This window comes from Penicillium solitum (assembly GCF_028829755.1).
Source record: "Penicillium solitum strain IBT 25940 chromosome Unknown utg000001l_segment0_segment0, whole genome shotgun sequence".
Taxonomy (NCBI): Eukaryota; Fungi; Ascomycota; class Eurotiomycetes; order Eurotiales; family Aspergillaceae; genus Penicillium; species Penicillium solitum.
The window spans coordinates 6,560,373-6,579,110 of NW_027072121.1; the positions used below are offsets into that span (position 1 = coordinate 6,560,373).

Genomic DNA, 18,738 nt, shown 5'->3' on the forward strand with positions numbered 1-18,738 from the left:
TCAACGTGGCACATCAAACGCCAAGACCCCGCACCAGCAGCCATAGCACCACTGGGACCACGACGTTGTCATTACAGCCAGTAAGGATCGCCTCGGTGGCGCTCGTTCCGGCTGCCGCCAGAACCGCCTTGAGCAAAGTCCAGGCCCAGAAGTGAGCGGAGAAAGCTGCGCCTTCCGTTGATTCGACCCCAGACACCGGCCAGCCACCGAGCACCAACCAGGCACGAACCGCGATCAGCCCACAGGTTACAGCTGCGACAAAAGCGATGCTGCCTTCGAGTGATTTGCCGCCACCCCAGAACCACTTCAGGCGACCGTAGCGTCGGCCAACGAGGGATGCAGCCGCGTCGCCCATGCCAACACAAATAACTCCGCTGGCCATGCTCACATCTCGTGATGGAATTTCCCAACCAGCCCAGGGGCCCAGGCCAGTCCGAGGAAGATCAGAAAGTGACAACCAAAGGGGTATCGAACATCCAATTAACAAGAAGATGTGTGAGATGATTACCGGGCCACGGTGATCACGGCCGTCAACATACGGAGCCAGGAAATAGGTGAGTGGGCGCGAAATTGGAGGTAGTTGAGACGCGCGGAACAGATCCAATAGAAGGAAGATCGAGAGAACCAAGGCCAGCGCCATGGCGCAGAAGGCTGGATCCACAAATATAGCAGGAAGGAACATAACCACCATCATCCCGTGGAAAATCTTGCGGCGCGTATCAACCTCGGCAACAGAGCTGAGCTTGACCACAATAGCCAGGCCTGTCAGTAGTACCAACACGCAGTAGCCACTGAGTAGTAGACGGGTGATGGCAGCCCCAAAAGTGACCTGGCGAATATGTTCGATCGATCCGAGGAAGCAGGAGGCACTCATAATATCTGCATCGGGGCGAGGTGGAAGTTCAATCCAGTACTCAAGATTCAACATAAGGACCCAAAAGCGAATCTTTGGGAAATTTCCCAACAAGTAGCCTATAGCCCAGCCAAATGGATCCTGGCCTTGCAGTGCACGCTCTGCTATGTACTTTCGGATAGGTCCAAGAATGATAATCAGGGACAGAACATACACATAAAAGGCAAACAGCCATTTGCGGACCTGCGCCTGGGCTGAAGTGAGCGAGAGGAAGGAGGCCAGACCAGGACCCATCATTTTCTTGCGTCTACCACTAGGGGTAGTGCGCACACGTTCCTCTCGAACAGCTTCATCGAATGTAGATATAGTATGGCGTCGTCGATGCACAATGCGAGCATGTTGTTCGAAAATCTCTTCCGTCGTGATCTTGTCGACTGCAGATGCCGGCTCTGCCGGCGGGTGGGAAGAGCGACTCTCCCTCATGGTCTTAGTCTTTCGCGGCCTTGAAAACGAGAACCCATTGGGCCCGTCACTGTCCGACGAAGCATCGTCCGATGGAACGTGCCCTGTCCTACTCAACTTCTCACAAAGTCGGTGGTCAATCATATTCAAGAATTTGCGGGGAGATTGCGAGCCATGCGGGGCACGGCGGAATTTCCAGCTGGGGATTCTAGCCAAGGAAACCTCCCAACGCAGTATATGTCGACAAGAAGCAAACAAACACATGCCACCAAGCCATAACAAGGCTTTGAGTATCTCCATCTGGGGAGAGGCCGCAAACAAGTACAAATTGATCAAAGCAGTTGTCAAAAGCTGCAGCTCAGCGGGAAGAATGCTGGTCGTCAACAAAAAGTCTAAAGTGGGTATCAACGCTTGATGCAAAGGGAAAAGAAGTATTAGAGATTCCGCGTCGAGCCCGCGGAGCGTCAAAGGTTTGGGCACTGTATGGTCCAAGGAGAAATGCTCGGCAACGAGAATGGGAATCATAGAAATCATCCAATGGAGGGTATTGAATCCATTGGTCCGGTTCTGGAATGGTATAACAGGCGTTGGTAAAGAGGATAGGCTGAGGATGATATTAGGCATGATAAGTGGCGGAATATGGTTGGACAACGACAACGAAACGAAGATCGGAATAAGGATCGGATAGAGAAGGGGAGCTGGATCGAAGCTCGAGGGTATTGAGAAGTATGTCCGTTTCGTAGACCAGATGCGCCAGATGCGCCAGCTTCGGCCCTGTGATGCACGAACAACGAGCGGATAGGCGGCATAGAGACTCGAGACCATGAGGCTATGAGCAGCAATTTCTGCAGAACAAATTAGCGCATTCCATTTTCCTGATAGGAATATCAGTTTCACACATACCCTTCCTCCATTCCCAAGCTAAAGAGCGCGCCCCGTCTTGGTACAGGACCACACCACCAACAGACAGCAGAAGCGCAGCCTCCAACAACCGCCGGAGGACCTCCACCCGTCTCTGGCGTCTGAACCTCAATCTCGCCTCAAAGGCCTCTTCCTCGAGTTCCTCCTCCGAGCTCCGCCGCGACGTCCGCAACATGGGCCGCACAAATGACGGCCACGGTTGCAAGCTCGGCAGCCAGTCATCGAGGTCAGCGGGGCCAAGTCGTAGGCCTTTTCGAGGACGGAGCGGCGGGGCAGGTAATCCCCTTAGGATACCGGTACTTTCATCGTCTGCCTCTGTGCCACTGTCGCTGGTTGTTCGTGAGGACCTTGAGTAGGAGGAGAGCGGTTGGAGACGGTCGCCGTGTTCGGAGGGAGTGCATGATCCGAGGCGTCGGCTTCTGTGGTATGGATGGGGGGAGCGATTGAATAATCGGAGGTCTTCGGCGAACGCTTCGATGCTCAGAGGTGTGCTGGTGCGAGGCGTCGCTTCTTGTTCTTCTTTCCACGGCGAACTCATGGCGCCATGCTTATGTCGATGAGTACGTCATGTCGCGGTGGGATAGTGATGTTCAGTGTGTGGGGAGGATAGGAGAACCCCAGGAAGAGAATAGCTAACGATTAAGTCCCGTTTATGTTCGATATCGAAAATATTGAGAACGTGGCAGAGGGAGAATGACATGTTATCTTTCCTGAATGCGGAAGGGATTTTGCCTATCACATGCGAGCGGACAGTGCGCCGTAGTGCGCCGTACATCGATGCACGGGGTATGACATCGACGTTCAACGATCTCTGATCTCTAAATATTATTTCTTTTGATTTTTGGTCAAATCGAGTGGCTTTATTCTTTGTTAAATAGTTCCTAACTAAGCTGCTGCAGGACCACACCTGCACTCAACCTTCGCCCTTCTCGCCCCCAAATTGATCTGCACGGCACAACCTGTCCTGGCCACAAGGCTTCAGGCACTGAGTGCGTAATGTATAACACAGCCTGAGACAGTGTCGAATCTCGACAGTGAGCCTCTTTCACTGATCTCAATATTTGTTTCAATGTATCGTCCGACGAGCCCGCGTCGATCTCGATATTGATATACTTGTATTGACTGTCCATGGTGGTGGCAGATGTCCCTCCTTTAATGTCCAGCTTGACCTGCTCACATCGACCTCCCAGCCCTTGCCATTCAATATCACTTCCTCGTGGCAGTTCGTCCACTTCAACAGCCAGGAATGGTGGGATGGATGTGTGAGACTCAACAAGAACAGTAAACTTGGGCAAACTTGGCACAAGGGCATCGGTCAGCTCCTCTGTGCGACGGCCATATTTGATATCCCACGCATCCAGCTGTGGGCCATCGTCATCATCCTCATCTTCATTGTCAGGCAACGCATGCATTCTTTCCCAGAGGCGCCATGCCACTTGCGCCTGAGTATTAGCGTGTTTCCCGCGAGCCAAGAAGGCCACCGCACCGAGCCACCAGTTTACCTGCATGGCTTCACCAATTCTCCAGAGGTGCTGAAGGGCCAGTACAGCTCGAAGACGGTAGTTTTCAACCCATGAAGCTGACCCCTCCACTTGCGCCAAGTTCATAGAACCAGGATCTAGAGGAATCTGACCAGCAATGTAGACGAGTCTGCTAGAATTCTGCATCGGAACTGACAACGCTTGGGAATATGGTCCAATATTTGCCGGAGCCCAGTACGACCTGGATTGAACATGCAGGCCCTGGCGCCGGTCCCTTGCACCCAGGTCAACCACGAATGTGACCATCACCTTGACGTTGGACGGGAGGCGGTCTCCACATGCCACTGTAACACGCGCTGGAGGATTTGGCTTTTTGAATAGCGAGACGTAGATATCATTCATTGATCCAAAGTCGGTCATTGAATTGAGCAGCACCGTAGCGAAAACAATGTCGTCTGTTGATCGAGAACCGGACCTGGGGTGGGCAAAGGACTTGAACACTTTTTCGACCTTGTCTGCAATCCCTCTCATCTGCTCTCCTGCGCCAGGACCAGCCTCAGGCGCAACAATATTCGAAATAGTCCACGTAGAACCAGACAGCCGATGCACCGGCTCACAGACAGGCCAATCGGGTGACCGAGCAGTACTCGTCATCGCCCGCGATTTCGAATCGTCAAGCGATCCAGAAACATCCAATGCAGAACCCAACACACCTTCAAAAACTGCATCTAACAGCCCGGGCCTCCTAACATCACTCGGCGTAATCCCATCGTCAATCTCCCACGCACTTTTAGCCGTACACCTAGCACCCCTCAACCTAACAAACGCAACACCCCCCTCCCCAACCTTCTCCTCGCGACTACCAACCTCAATCCTCTGCTTCCACAAGAAACCAGGTCCATTCAGCGCAAGCGTCTCATACTCTCCACCCTCACCCAACACCGCCCCACGAATATCTTCCGCAGCCGCAAACCGACTCATAGCCTTAACAAGATACCTTCGCATCATGCGGCCACCACTCCCAGCACCAGACACATTCTCCCACAGGAAGCCCTCATCCAGACCACCGGAGGCGACCTTGAGAATACGGGCATCACATCTGGCAGCTGCCATATCCTCCAACAGCCCCGCCTGGCGTATTGCCAGCGTATCAGCCGATCTAACCGCGGGGGCGGGGAGGGATGGATACATCCATAGCCAAGCAAGGGGTACAAGACCTAGGCGGTTAGCGACGTTTTCGATTCGCGTGCGCTGGTATGTAGATAAGATAGCGCCCGCCGAGACGGCGTTTGCTTCTGGATGGGCTTTTTTTATGCGGTTGAGGAGCGGGACGAGGGATTCCGTCTCGTCTTTGTCGGATGTTTTGGATCCGTAGATACGGTCTGTATCGACTGCGCCGCCTGTGATGGGTTGGCGGTAGAGAGGGATTTGGAGGGCTGTTTCGTAAAGAGGGATTATGCTGTGACCGATTGTTTGGTACATGAAACTGTCGATGTCTTCTTCTTCGTCATATTTTGGTTGGTGTGGATTTGTGCTTGTGGTTTTGTTCTGTGGTTCTGGGTAGAGGTTGGCTAACGCGACCACTTTGTGGCCGTTGCGGATGCAGTGGAGGATCGAGTAGAGGGAGTCCTTTCCGCCGGAGATTAGGGCAATCACGTTGAGCCCTGGGGCTGAAGGTTGTGCAGACATGACAACTGTTCGCCCGTAGGAGTCCGAGGTCTCTTTTTCGCAGAATTGTTGGACGTTGGGTGCGGGTGATGGGGGGGTACTTTTTGCCGTCCCCACCTTTGCCCGGGTAAGTTTCCAAGGTTATCGGTAATCGATAGAGCGATAAGATCATGAGATCACGGGGGATATCGAAAATTATTTTATACCCGTGGACACTACTGCATGACATTCTTATTGACATTCTTATTGAATTAGGTGACTGGAAGTATAAATCACTATAAGGCCAAAAGCCCTAACTCTACAGTTCCTCTAATTTGACTATGCTTATCAGGTTTTTACCAGGAAATAGGTGTAGTAAGATTATGCTTGTAATTTGATGCATGTAAATCAACATCTAGAGATGTGACCTGGAACCAACACAAAGGGGCAATGCAATACAAGAAGAGGGTATGAAGTGATAGAGAGGAAAAAGGGGAGTCAATTAACTTATACACGAATGTGACCAGCACAAAAAAAGGATAAAAAGCAACAAAAAAGAGCAACAAAAATATTACATCGAATAGACAGAAACAAGCATGAACGAAACGGTAGAAGAAGTAAAAAAAAGAAGGTTAAAAAAGTCACAAGAAGCGAAGTAAACAGGGAGTACACGAAGGGAAAACCGAAGGTTCAAATTGTGAGGCACATTGCTCACGCCGAATGTGCTGGTCCAGGAGAGATTGGAGAAAACAAGTGAAACAAAAGGAAAAAGGAAAAAAAAGAGAAAAACAAGGTCACAAAGGAAATAATTTCACCCAGCACTGCCAAAGACAAGTTGCCGTCATTCGCTTTATATGTCGTTTTTTTTTTTTCTTCCTGGACTCTTCTGCGCCCATGTGCCTTCACCAAAAGAACCATTTGAGGTAATCCCAGCCTGTGTGTCCCCGTGCGAGATGTCAAAACGCTGAAAATAAAAAGGGAACCCATTTTGCTGTGCACCGATGATCCAGTTTCCGACACCAGTATAAAATGCCCGGACGCCAAACCCAATCAAGACCAATGTGGTCGAGCTTCCAATGAAAGACTCCGACCGAAGAATGTATGTATTATATATGCAGTAGGAAGTCTCCTGGTCTCGTAAAAGAAAAATCATGAAACGCAAAGTCCCTTAGGACAAGTCACGCTTGCGCTTCTTCGCCGCTCGGCGATCCACGGAGGGAGTCCCAGTGACATCAGTCGACCGGGCAGCCTCGTACATGACTTGGCCAAGGGCACCAGCATCATGTTGATCATCGAATGAGACAGAACAAGCATCGCTTGCATCCAGGACACCCATGACAATGGAGCCACCACCGTGGGTGCGGGCGTGCTGAGCGAGGTTGTCACTGCGGGAGAACTTCTTGCCACACTCGTTGCACTCGAAAGGCTTGTCCTGAGTGTGGAGAGAGCGGTAGTGGCGCTTGAGGTGTTCCTGACGACGGAAGCGACGGGAGCACAGAGTGCAAACGAAGGTCTTGGAGGGATCCTCAGTCAAAGATTGCTTGCGACCCCGGCGGTTGACCGAGATGGGAGCAGACTCTGAGTCATCAACTGATCCGTCATCGGAGCAGCAGTCGCCGGAGGACTCGCAGGCGGCCAGCGCCTTTGCTTCAGCCTCTTCCTCGGCCATCTTTCGGGACTTGCGGTTGCTACGCTTCTTGGTCTTGGGCTCCTCGACAGGTTCCTCCTCACTCTCAGTGTGAGGCTGGGCCGTCTGGGTCCACTCGAAGGATGGCAAACCACTGTGCATGAAGGTCTCGGAGTCATCCGTGTCTTCAAGGCTGTGCTCGCTCAGGAATCCATCATCCTCTACCGGGTAGGCGTGCACACGCTGGCGCTTGCCACCCATGTAGACGGCATTGGCGGCAGGGTGGAACTCCACCAGGCGGTTCAACTCATCATCAGAATCGAGATCTGAGAAGCTGTCGAAAGTCGGCAGCGAGCTCAGAGGGTCCTGGGTCGAGGAGCTGAAAGAAGGAGATGGGTTCTCGTTGACGGGGAGGGTCACAGACGCACTGCCAACAACGGCGCGAGGTTCCTCCTCCTCGCATGAGAGATTGGGTAGAGGAGGCAGATCCTGTGCGTGAACGTTGACACAGGGTTCAACGGTGAGCTGGCGGGGATCGCAGAAAGACTGGCTAGACCCGAGAGTCTGGGAGGCAAGAATGTCGGTGGGCACGGGTGAGGGGGAGGGGGAAAGCGAGGGGCAGGAAGTTGCAGATAGAAGGTCTGAGCCGTGGATGTGAGTAAGAGAAGGGGGGTGGATGAAGACTGCATGATAATTAGCCTTTCGCCCTTGCTTCCCAATATCCACCTTTCTTATCAAAGTGTGATCTATAAAACTTACCAGGCGTCATCGGAGGCGAATCGGAACGCGCCCACTCCGGGGTGGCCAGGATTTCCTGGTGAACATCGGTCTCGCATCCCTCCTTGACACCCTCCACCTTGTCGAAGGTGAAGAATGTGTCATGAATCGGGGTTGGTAGCGCGCCATGGGCAGACGGAGGGCTGCTGATGGTGCTTCCCGAGGCGGACAGCGGAGGAGTCGAGGGAAACGAGTACAAATCGTGACCGATAAAGCGAGTGTCCAAGGGCATCAAGCCGGGAGAGCCCTGCTGCACAATGATGGTGGGCTTCATTTGTGAGGGCTGAGGAGAGGCAATTGGTGTCAAGCTCATGGTAGCTCCTCGGAAGGCATTTGTGGTGGCCATCTGGTGCATGTTCATCATGGGCTGGGGAGAGTAGAGCGGTTGCTCTTGTCCATACGGCATTTGGTTGTAGTATGGGATATCTGACTGGTAGTGACCTTGCTGTCTTTGTGAGTCGGGATAGTATGCAAAGGGCTGTCCTTGCACCGAGGTTGGTGCCATGGTATATGTTGAGTCCATTGTGGGTTGTGCTGTATGCCATTAGAACCAAATCAGAGGTGTATATAGATAGATATACATACCGGTGTGAGATTTGGAAGTCCAATTGAAAGTTTTCCGTTGTATATTAATAGGATTATAGTTGAATCGAGTCCGAATGAATGAATGGACTAAGCAATTAGGTGTGTATAGGTGACGGTGAATGAGTGTTGTCGAAAAAGGAAGGACAGGTTCTGGGAACCGGGAGACGAAGTACTTGAGGAAAGAGAGTGATATAGGAAGAGAGGATCCCAAATAAATCTAATAGGATGACCCCAAACCCAAAATAGTCGAACAAAAAAAAAATAGTTAGAGAGAGTGTGAGTATAAGAAAAATAGACAGCGGGGAAAATAAAATAAAAAAGAAGAGAGAGAGTGTGAGAGACAATTGAGGGAAAGATAGCAGGTTGCGGTGGATAAATGAGTGATCTACTACTATTTTCTACTTGCCGGGTCACTAGTTTAGGTGTGGGCCAGGAACCGGGTGCTTTTTTATTTATTTTAATTTTGTCTCAAGAATTATGATTAAATAGAAATAATAGAAATAATTAGAATAATTAGAATAATCAAATAGATGGAAATTGTGGATATCCCAGTCCGGGGCGGGATTGGGAAAGACACTGCACATCAAGTGCTCAATCCCGTCAGAAGAGACCAATCGCATTGATTGAGGAGGAGTTAGTGAGTGACCTCAGTTAGTGGAGACATAGGAACATTGAGTTAAATCAATTTTGTTATATTTTCTATTTTCTAATATATTTATTATTTTATTATACATAAATCCTTTTTTATTATAATTCTTATCCCCAAAAAAGTATGTACCTTGTTTTCTCGGACCTCCCTCCCAAAAGTAGTATGGCGTTATAACAACCTGAACATGGACCTAGATATGTCCTACCATTATAACCATACCATTGGCATTTGAAAATAAATATAAAAAAAAGTGATTCACATTGTGACCTTAGAACTCACTTCTCACTTCTTATTTGTTTTTGACAAAAAATGGACAAGGCCCGAGACCTGATCTAAAAATTGAGGTGTGGCCACGAGGTGCACGACCATTGGACTATGTGATGGTGACAGCGGCAATCACTTGCTCAATTGGTCTTATCAACGCAATGTCGGACAAATAAGAGGGCTTTAACCCAGAAGGTCGTCTTTTTCGTTGCTTTTTTGAGGACCAATAGCCCGGAAGAATTAGGGCCCACGCATCCCGTCCGGTACCGTGTACCATGTACCCCCGGAGTACCCTAGATACCTTGTAAAGCTTCTTATTATTTTTTTTGACTAAAATTCCTAAATTCCTGGATAAAATAAATACCTTTTCTACTTTTCTTTCCAGACATAAAGATCAACAGGTGGAAACTTAAGACCCAAGGGCGGGCCGCCAATCAGTTGCCAGTTTGGGCTGCACATCCAAACTCGCTCACTTGCCGATCAGGCTATCAACGGTGGCGACCACCGTGCAACCATTTGGCTTCGATCGTGAAACGGTCGGCATTGGCTGTACAGTGCTTACTATGTACTTTACTACCTGGCCAATTCCGTATGTTGTATGCACCAAGCCATTCCTTGGTGCGCTCATCGACAGAAAGTGGTGTTAAATCCCATCAATTGGTCTCCAGATCATTCATATTAAATATCATATGGAGTACGGAGTATATCGCTCGTAGTTCTCAGCTTGCAGGTTTTCGGATGTACGTAGTTTGCCACATGGGTCCTATATTGTACAAAGTATGTAAGTAAACAAAAACGCGTTTCTTCCCGACCGCTGCAAGGGCTATGCCATGGCCCATACAAACAAACCTCATATTGTACACGTCAATGGCATCAAAAATGCAATAATACATATCTACGGAGTAGGGCAGAACAAAACGTCAAAGCCCGAGGGGAAAAAAATGTATTACATTATTACTACGCAACCTGCAAGCCCAAAAAAAGGTGGAATTCCAGTTCATTTGTGCGGCCTACTGCAGGAACCAGCTGTGGGGGGGCAAAATCACACAGGCAGCTACATAAAACATGCTTATTGGGTTCTTGGCTCTCAGTAAAAAAGGCAAGGCTCAGATGCAGTTTTCTTTGAAGCTCAAATCATCGAGGGTTTACTCCGTTACCGGATAGGTGGTTCCGGTTACCCTAAATCCATTGATTGGGCTGTCCCCAGACTATCCAAGAAAGTATGATCGGGGACATAGTACGGAGTAAGAAACTAAGATTGGTGCTTATATTTGGTTGCCCAAATTCCAGTGTGTGTGATATACTTGTTATAATAGGTCTCATCTGTGATGCATCATCTTACTGGATTAAGGGTCTAGCCATGGTCGCTAAGTGATGTGTTCCGATTGCAGGGCGATGTGATAGGACTTTTTGTCTCACTGACCTGACCTGTAGATCCGGGGGAAGTGCGCTTAGTATATGTATGTCAGCGCATGGAGTACACAGGCGTCATTATTACAATGGTAAGGCATGTGTTGTCTGTGATCGATCTCATCCCAATGTTGAAAACTTGGAAGCATAAGCAGCTGCATAATCCGACATATCGACTGACACAGCCCAATGACATACAGTGGCCACGCAAGCAAGGTCCAGTTCTATTCTTACCTCTCGTGGCACATTCTCTACTTTGTACATTACAAATGGACATCCTTGCTAATCTTCCAAATTTTCCACGTCTTCCAAATCCTGGGAATTCTTAATCTCCAAGGTCCCTTTTTTTCTCCCGCTCGAGTCCAGACCAAAAACAAAAGGTAATATCCCGGTATCCGTACGGAGTACTTAATGAATATCGGGGGCCCGGAGTATCTCCAGTGTAATTGGCCGTCACTGGCCGTAATTGGCCAGTTCTAAAGATAGCGTGTCCCTCCAATTGGCTACTAATCCGTTCGCAGGCAAAGCGTCGGCGCCAGCGGAGACTTGTCGTTATCCGCTACCAATGAAAAAGCAGCTAAACCACCCCAATGTGGACTTGGGGAAATTGGGGAGAGTCACTGATAGATATTCATTACCGTTCCACTCTACGAAGATAGCCCACCGTTAACTCCTATCACTCCGTACTCCGTATAGACACTGGAGATACCCGGTTCACCGGGCCTCGAGTGTTTCCTTGCTGGGTTTAGATAATTCCCGCGGATTTGGAAAGGGTCATGCATGGAAGGCTGTCAAGTCCTTCTTCGAGAAATCCAAATGTCCACTTTCTAATCTTGAAGCTAATTACACTTGGGCATAGTACCTTGTTTGTGTCACCCGTGGACTCAAATTTTGTATTTCATAAGCTTACTAACATGGATGGCATCTCAAAATCCATTTTGGGCTTTTACGGCTATGCATTTACTTTGCGATGATCGAAATCCTTGCCGCCACCGTTGTCGCACAGACGAATCGACTCTTTTTTTTTTTTTTTTTTTTTTTTTTGCTTTTGCGAAGCCCACGGGCTCGTTACCAATGCTCACGGAACAATGGGGGGGAGACAGCCATGGAGATGCCGGAAGCCAAAAGATGGGCGCTATTGAATTGAAGTCCGCCTTTTCCTGATCGTCCGGAATTAATCCAGAGCTCCAACAGCTCCCAGTTCACCCTATCAAAGAGTTTCGACCGAGAAAAGTCCCGAAATTAAAAAAAAAGATTAACGGCTTCACACGGGATAAAACAAGCTACTTCCAAATCACTTCTATCAACGGCCCTTCTAGCCTCGACACCAGGTCTTAGCAAGAGTGGAGAACATGGAGATGGGCGGGCGGGCAGTGCCTAGTTTCCAACTAAAGGCCGCGGAAGGTCCTCCAGGGAATCCGGACCCCCCCAGTGGCCCTCGAATGGAGACCCGAGTGGATGAAGTGAACGGAGTATGATTTACGGTGTGCACTCTTCTGAATCGAAAGAGAAAAAAAAAGCAAAAACAAAGAGGCAAATTGATTAGAGGATTAAAGTTGATCTACAGAGTACTAATGCCAATACCAATTCAATGGACTACTTTGTAGCAATGATCACAGAATTGACCGTGCGATTTGAAAAAAAGAGAGGAAAAAAAACCTGTACCTCGCCTAGGATGCGTGCATCTTCCCAGTTCCCCGACGAATCATGCTCGGCTGCTGGCGGTTAACTATGGGGATGCCTGTGAGAGCTCTCCCGCCTACGATGCGCGAAACCGTTTGGCGATCATGTCTGTATCCGAGTTTTAAGGGCCTGTCATCAAAAGTTGACCAGTCTATCTGTCATGGTTAACCCCGGACGAGATATATGCATAGCATGGAATTAGTCTTTCCCCGGGGGTCGAGACCGAAGGAGCCCGCAGTAAGGGCTCAGATTTGCGTCTCGCGATAGGTACGGGAGTTATTTACCGTTGGGATCTCCCATGCATCAGTGGGTTTGAGCAAAACGTCCTGGTCCACCAAGGATTCACCGCACATATTCTACACATCCAAACCCACAATTTTACTATTTGCAATCCACAAGGCAAAGAAAATAGGATTGCGCAAACGCACCTGTCAACGCCACAAGTATTGGGGGTGGGTTTGAATACATCAGACGATATGAGACTTAATATTTCTCGAAAATGTTACAAAGAAATGTGGATAGCAGATCCGCAAGGAATTCACGGCCCTCTGTTCTGCGCTTGCGTTTCTGTCAACGGTTCTTGGCGGAAGACTTGCAGGGGTTAGTTCGCCTTGACCAGGGCCATTCGAGGCCATTCACATGGGACCACCGAGGCTTCAGATAAAGCAAAAAAAAAAAATCCTTCACTATGTGGAGTGTACCACTCAGTATTACTCACTCCGTGTCATAGACAGCATAATCAATTACATCGTACGTTGTGGGTTGTTAAAGTAAAGAATTGAAAGATTTAAATCCATCATGCCATGAAAGGAAAGGAAAGGAAAGAAGAGAAAAAAAAAAGGCTTTTTATTCGAAGCCCCCATTCTTGTGTTATACTATCCGCACCTCGGGAAGTCCAATAATGGACAGACCCAGCCGACTTTGTCGCTCGCATATCTCTACTACGGAGTAGGGCTATTGCAGTCCGAAACCAGCGCGGGTACCAGCCTCGGATGGCTTGTAATTACAAGCAATATAAAGTGGGAGCAGCAATATAAAGTGGGAGCAGCAATATAAAGTGGGAGCCATTCCAATTCCAGTTCCCAATTCAGGTTCGTTCCCATCACGCAAGGACCCCGGATTATCACCGTTGGCCACATGTGGACGCTAAAAAAAAATTAGCCAACGAATTGAGCCGTGGTGCCGTATGTACCTAAGAAAAAAGAAGCTAAAGCCGATGGCAATGACCTCGACAGAAATTGTTTGAAAACTAGTGAGACTTTGTGACGTACCCAGATCTCTAGAATGGACTTGCGGGGGGGAGGAGAAATGTACCTACATACCTCCGGAGTACATGGTGGGTTCACTGGACTCTAGTGATTTTCTTGTTTTAGATTCGCAATTAATGACTCTGGTACAGGATACCTTGGTGGGCATATCCCAAGGCTAAAATCTGAAACACTAGGGAACACGCGTTTTTGAGGCTGCTGTTGGCGCTAGTGTGCGCCGGCTCTCTTGGCTTGGCTACTTTTCTTTTCTGGACCCAGTTTCGAGTTTCGAGAATGGATCCAATTTTTTTGGGCGTGGGATTATTGTCGATGGTCACATTTTTAGCGGAGCCTATACTTTTGGTACTTTGCGGTGTACCTCTCTCTTCTGGACTTCCTTCCCGTTCTATGTAGAGCACTGGCCTCAATATGGCCTGTTAGGGCAATTTGCTGGAATGACTCGGAGACCGTTCGAAGAGAACGTGAGGATTGGAAATTGCTAATATTACCCAAATACAAAATTAATTAGCCGTTAATACCTCAATGTCTCCAGCGCAATTGGCAGTTAGATTCCTAATCGGGAAATTGAGTCCCAATTTGGAAGTATGAGGTTTTTTCTACGCCTCTCACCCAGTGACATCTCGTACCGACGGACTCCAATCTCACTATCTCAAAATACTCAAAATCTCGCTATCTAAGATTGAGTCAGGCCAAATCAGACAGCTTATGTTGTCTTGAAGGTCAGATGGTCCCAGTTGTCTCATGCGACCGTTGCGCCTCGTTTTAATATAATCATACAACATAGGGCACTTTGCCACAAAGTAATATAACTAACTATAGTTACTCCGTGCGCCAAACATGTGCGACTCACTGCCACCACCTATATTATTAGCTATTTTTTTTGCGGAACGCCACTCCTACTCCTATGGAGATACACACTTCCAACCACCCACCCCCCCCCCCCCCCTCCCCCCAAAAAAAAATTATTCCTTCCAAGGTCCTCGTATGTCAGAGCGCGAACCCATGTTACATCGACAAAACTCCAAGCGAGCAAAAGTGCGGGGGGAAACTCGATCAACCCAGTTCCACACAGTCGCACAACCATGGTTGAGAGGATGAACGTCCTCGCGGGTAAATCATTCTCTCTCCGAATCGGGCATTTTAGACGGCCCCGCAATCGGTGTGTAACTCGCTCCGAATATCCCATATCCTCCATAGTACGGAGTATACATTGGAAAATCCATTTTGAAGAAAGTGTGGCACACACAACCAGAACTAATTTGTATACTCCGTAAAGAAACTTCGACAACGGAGTACAGAGTACGGAGTACAGAAAACAGAAAGCACTAGCCGTCAAAGTGGCGTGCTAGGCATGTGTTTCAGATAGGTTCCTCGGTATCCGCAGACTCCAAAGTGATATCGCGATCTCAGTTCTAAAGTTCGAGGACCTTGTGTAACTGGCTACCGCATCCGAGGCACTAGACCCAGTATGGTATCCAGACCCTGATCCGATCGTCCAATACTGAGTAAAACCGGGTAAAACTGGGATAACCTTCAAATGATCAGCCGTACTATCGCTCATAACTTGCTCTTTGGAGCTCTTCAAGGAAGCACGTGCTTCACAGAGGATAGAGTAGTATTGAACATTAAACCTACAACTGCCGAACTATAAGGCCAGTGCCAACGTGGCTGCCAGAACGTGGGATGCAGGGTTCGTTTTAGGTAAGATCTGCTGTGCATCGAGCTTGTGGTCCACTTGGCAGTCACCTACAGTAGGTATCAGCTCATTCAATTTCTATGGTTCCTGGACCTTCTCCAACCTTGGAAGGTTACCGCTAACACTTTATCCGGTAAAGTGAGAAAGTAACACGCCCAATGGAAACTTCTCGACGCTCTTATTTTGAATTTTATCCTCCTGCCGCAATCTTCAAGGACAGAGTTTCGTGAAGCTTCAGCTACGACATACCTACAGGATGGAGAATGGTGTGTGAACACTATCCCCACTTTCCATTGAGGGCATAGATCGGCCTGCAACCCACAGATTAGACAAATTGGACAAATCAAAACCAACGAGCTTCGATCGAAGGATTTTTGAACTCGGCACGATCCTGCAACTAACACAATATATACGCGAATGCGGAGATAGCTTGCCCAGCCCGTGGTGGGAATTTGCATTAGGGCACCGGATTCGCTTCCGCCCAGACTGGGACCTCGCCAATCAGGTAGCCCACTGAATATCGAGTCCTAGGCAAATTTTCGTGGAACCATGCCCATCACCATTGACCCCAATATAAAACGGAATCATTCCTTGGTTCAGGTACCATTACTCCAACATACTCCATAGATTGTATATTTTACCCAATTATCGGGCTTTTCTTGCGAGACACAGTGGATCGAAAATAATTTGGATCTTCGTACGGAGTTATATTTCCAGAACTGGGATCTCTGGTACGAATGGGGGCGTGCAAAGACTCCCGAGGTCCAAAATGAGGAAAGGATGTGATTCCCCGAGCCCTATCTGATCTAATCTTTGCATGGGTTCCCTGGTACTGAGGCCATTGTGTATCCATCTGACGGAGTATTCCCGAGGCCTGGTAGGATGTCGTACGTGGCTTCATGACTACAGGAAAAAAAAAACATTCATACTTTAAGCATATGATCACGTAGCTAGTTCCCATGTTGTGCAAACTTTCTCCAACATTGCGCTATATCCCGTAGTCTATGAACATCCGTCCCCACCCATATCACCAGAAATCCCCCGAAGATATACCAATCTATACCAATCTAATCTAGCGCGTACATCATGCGGAGTAAACAGAATGCACTCCGTAATTTCTATCGGTAAGCGTATCCCGCTCGGAGGGGTCCGGCTCGGCGACTACAACATACGTACATTCGTCCCTGAACTATCAGGATCGACGACCGGCTCCATTTCCCATAGCATTTAGCCCAAGGCTCAGAACCGAGAAAGTGGCCCTTTCCAACGTTTAACCCAGCCCGCGCCAACACGAGCAGATCATCTTCCCGCACAGTATCTTGTACGTAACAGATATGACGGATTTCACGGATTTCTTGTTTTTCTTCGGTCAAGCTCATAGCCATGACTCGGCGCTAAGAGACAAGTCCACCGTTATCTGCACCCGCTGACTGTCTCATACGGTCCGGTGTGTGTGTGTGTACAGAGTCTAACACAGGTCTTATCAATGGCTTTGGAGCTGGTTCTGGATCTACGGGCTGAAACCACAGCCTGAGCTGAGACGAAACTTGTCGCAGCAAACCTCCCATGGCGGATATGTCTGGCGAGATCATTCGAGATGAGAACCACCGTGAGAAACTATCCAGCGACAAGCCGATGTCTTTCTTGTCTTGCTTTGTCTCGTCTGCTGTCCAGCGCCTGGCCAGCACGAGTCCGTCCAGTCCTAATCACAGCTGAAGACACGCTATCGGCAGTGGATACACAGTCTGAATGGCGTGCGCTGTTAGCAGAAAAACACTGGACGGTGTGCTCATCGCTGGGCGGGCTAGAGCGGGTCTTAACCCATTTCTACAAAAAGTTTGATCCCCAGATGTGGTACTCCGAACTATCTGTCGGCTATACTGCCAAGAAAAGACTTCCAAGAAAACTCGCTATAACACACGACATAACTAACCCAGGTCCTCAATATAGTTGGCATAAACCGCATCATTCCCAGGTCCACACACGTGCCACCATAATGTACCCATCTTCTACCCAAACAGAACAAAGGGAACCCGCAAGCAATCCTTGGTTCAGGAAATCACCGTGGAGTCCCTCCAAACCCGAATCTTCGATCGCGATCAGGCAATGCGGAGTAGTTACGGAGTACATCGTACAATGTCCGCGAGCACCCATATTGGATATTAATTCATGAAACAACTACTCCGTACCAAAACCCAGATTAACAAATCCACACCAAGTCGCAACTTGGTACACCTCAGCCAGCCAGCTAGCCAACCAGTCCATGGTCCTGGAACAAACCACTCTCCGCCAAACCTACAGTGGAGATGGATACGGAGTCATAAAAACAAAAACAACAGGCAAACGATCTTGCCCACGTGCCTGTGAACTCCTGGCTGAAATGGCCAACAGGACGGGGCGGATTACACCGCGTAAATCGAGTGCCAAGTGCTCAAGCTCCCATCTGTGGCACGCGAATGGGATCACCCATGTCCATATAGCGGTTTGCTACCATCCTCATTGTTCCTCGGCTACTTTGTAGCAGCAGTGTTTGGCCCGAATACGGGCGGGGGGGGGCTCCGTGGTGGGTTGAAGTTTGCGTCACATTGTCTGAGTTCTTCTCGAGTGGATGTTTGTTTTTATATTAACAGTGGGCTTCGCCCGGCATGGTTGTCCCGAGGTCCTTGAAAATATCTGTAGAGATGTTTTGTCTATCTGATACGGGTCCAAGGAACAGGAACTGATGTTTCGCATGTGAATTTGGAATGAATGTGCTTGTGAATGCATTGCTAACTCTAACTGCAAGGTTGCTAGGTCAAAACATAATCCCAATTGGAAGGTTGGAAAGCAACCATTGCGCGTTGATATTGAGGCTCGCCCTGGTTGCAGGTCGAGCTCCCCAACAACACCAGAAATAAACAATAAAGGGCCTCAGGGATAATAAATTTGAGATCACGCTCCCATTGGGAGTCAGTCTCTTCCTATCATAGAATTTATAATATTTCTCATCATCGACCATGTTTATGGAAGAAAGAGAAAGAGAAAGAAGGGAAAAAACCACCAAAAGAAAAAAAATCGGCTCCTCGCATATGGCTTACATAATGAAAGTTTCTGTGTGCGCCGAAATCCTTGGAACCTTCCGTTAAGGGAAACCGGAAAAACTGAATCTCCGGAGCTCAGCATAAAAGGAAATCTCAACCAGCACCTTTCCTCTTCTTTTCTTTTCTTCTTCGTGCGGCGGCGCAACTCGATAACCCGTGTTGCCTGGACATCTACGGCCATTAGTCTGGCTTTCAGTGATGTACTCAGGTGTCAGTTGCGCCACAGACGAAGGGAATTGCACATTGATTCTTACCTTTATGGGTCTTTCTGATTTCACAAGGATGAGACCTTCTGGTGGGAGTCAAACATACTTTTTTAAATATACTTTTGGGTA

The 18,738-nt window shown here is 48.7% G+C and overlaps 3 protein-coding genes across 3 annotated transcripts; all 3 read right to left on the reverse strand.

The window, feature by feature from the left end:
* Positions 1-13: 13 nt before the first annotated feature.
* N7455_002500 (putative phosphatidate cytidylyltransferase) lies at positions 14-2,774 on the reverse strand (the record flags this gene model as incomplete). The annotated part of the gene is made up of 2 exons (XM_040953357.2): positions 14-2,160; positions 2,219-2,774. The coding sequence occupies 2 exons, from the start codon at positions 2,772-2,774 to the stop codon at positions 14-16; spliced, it is 2,703 nt and encodes a 900-aa protein (XP_040816178.2).
* Positions 2,775-3,117: 343 nt separating this feature from the next.
* N7455_002501 (diphthine--ammonia ligase family protein) lies at positions 3,118-5,406 on the reverse strand (the record flags this gene model as incomplete). Its single annotated transcript, XM_040953204.2, has 1 exon — positions 3,118-5,406. The coding sequence occupies one exon, from the start codon at positions 5,404-5,406 to the stop codon at positions 3,118-3,120; it is 2,289 nt and encodes a 762-aa protein (XP_040816367.2).
* A 1,126-nt stretch (positions 5,407-6,532) lies between these two features.
* Positions 6,533-8,291, reverse strand: sebA (putative C2H2 transcription factor (Seb1); the record flags this gene model as incomplete). The annotated part of the gene is made up of 2 exons (XM_040953439.2): positions 6,533-7,674; positions 7,751-8,291. 2 exons carry the CDS (start codon positions 8,289-8,291, stop codon positions 6,533-6,535), a joined length of 1,683 nt encoding a protein of 560 aa, XP_040816339.2.
* Positions 8,292-18,738: the final 10,447 nt, after the last annotated feature.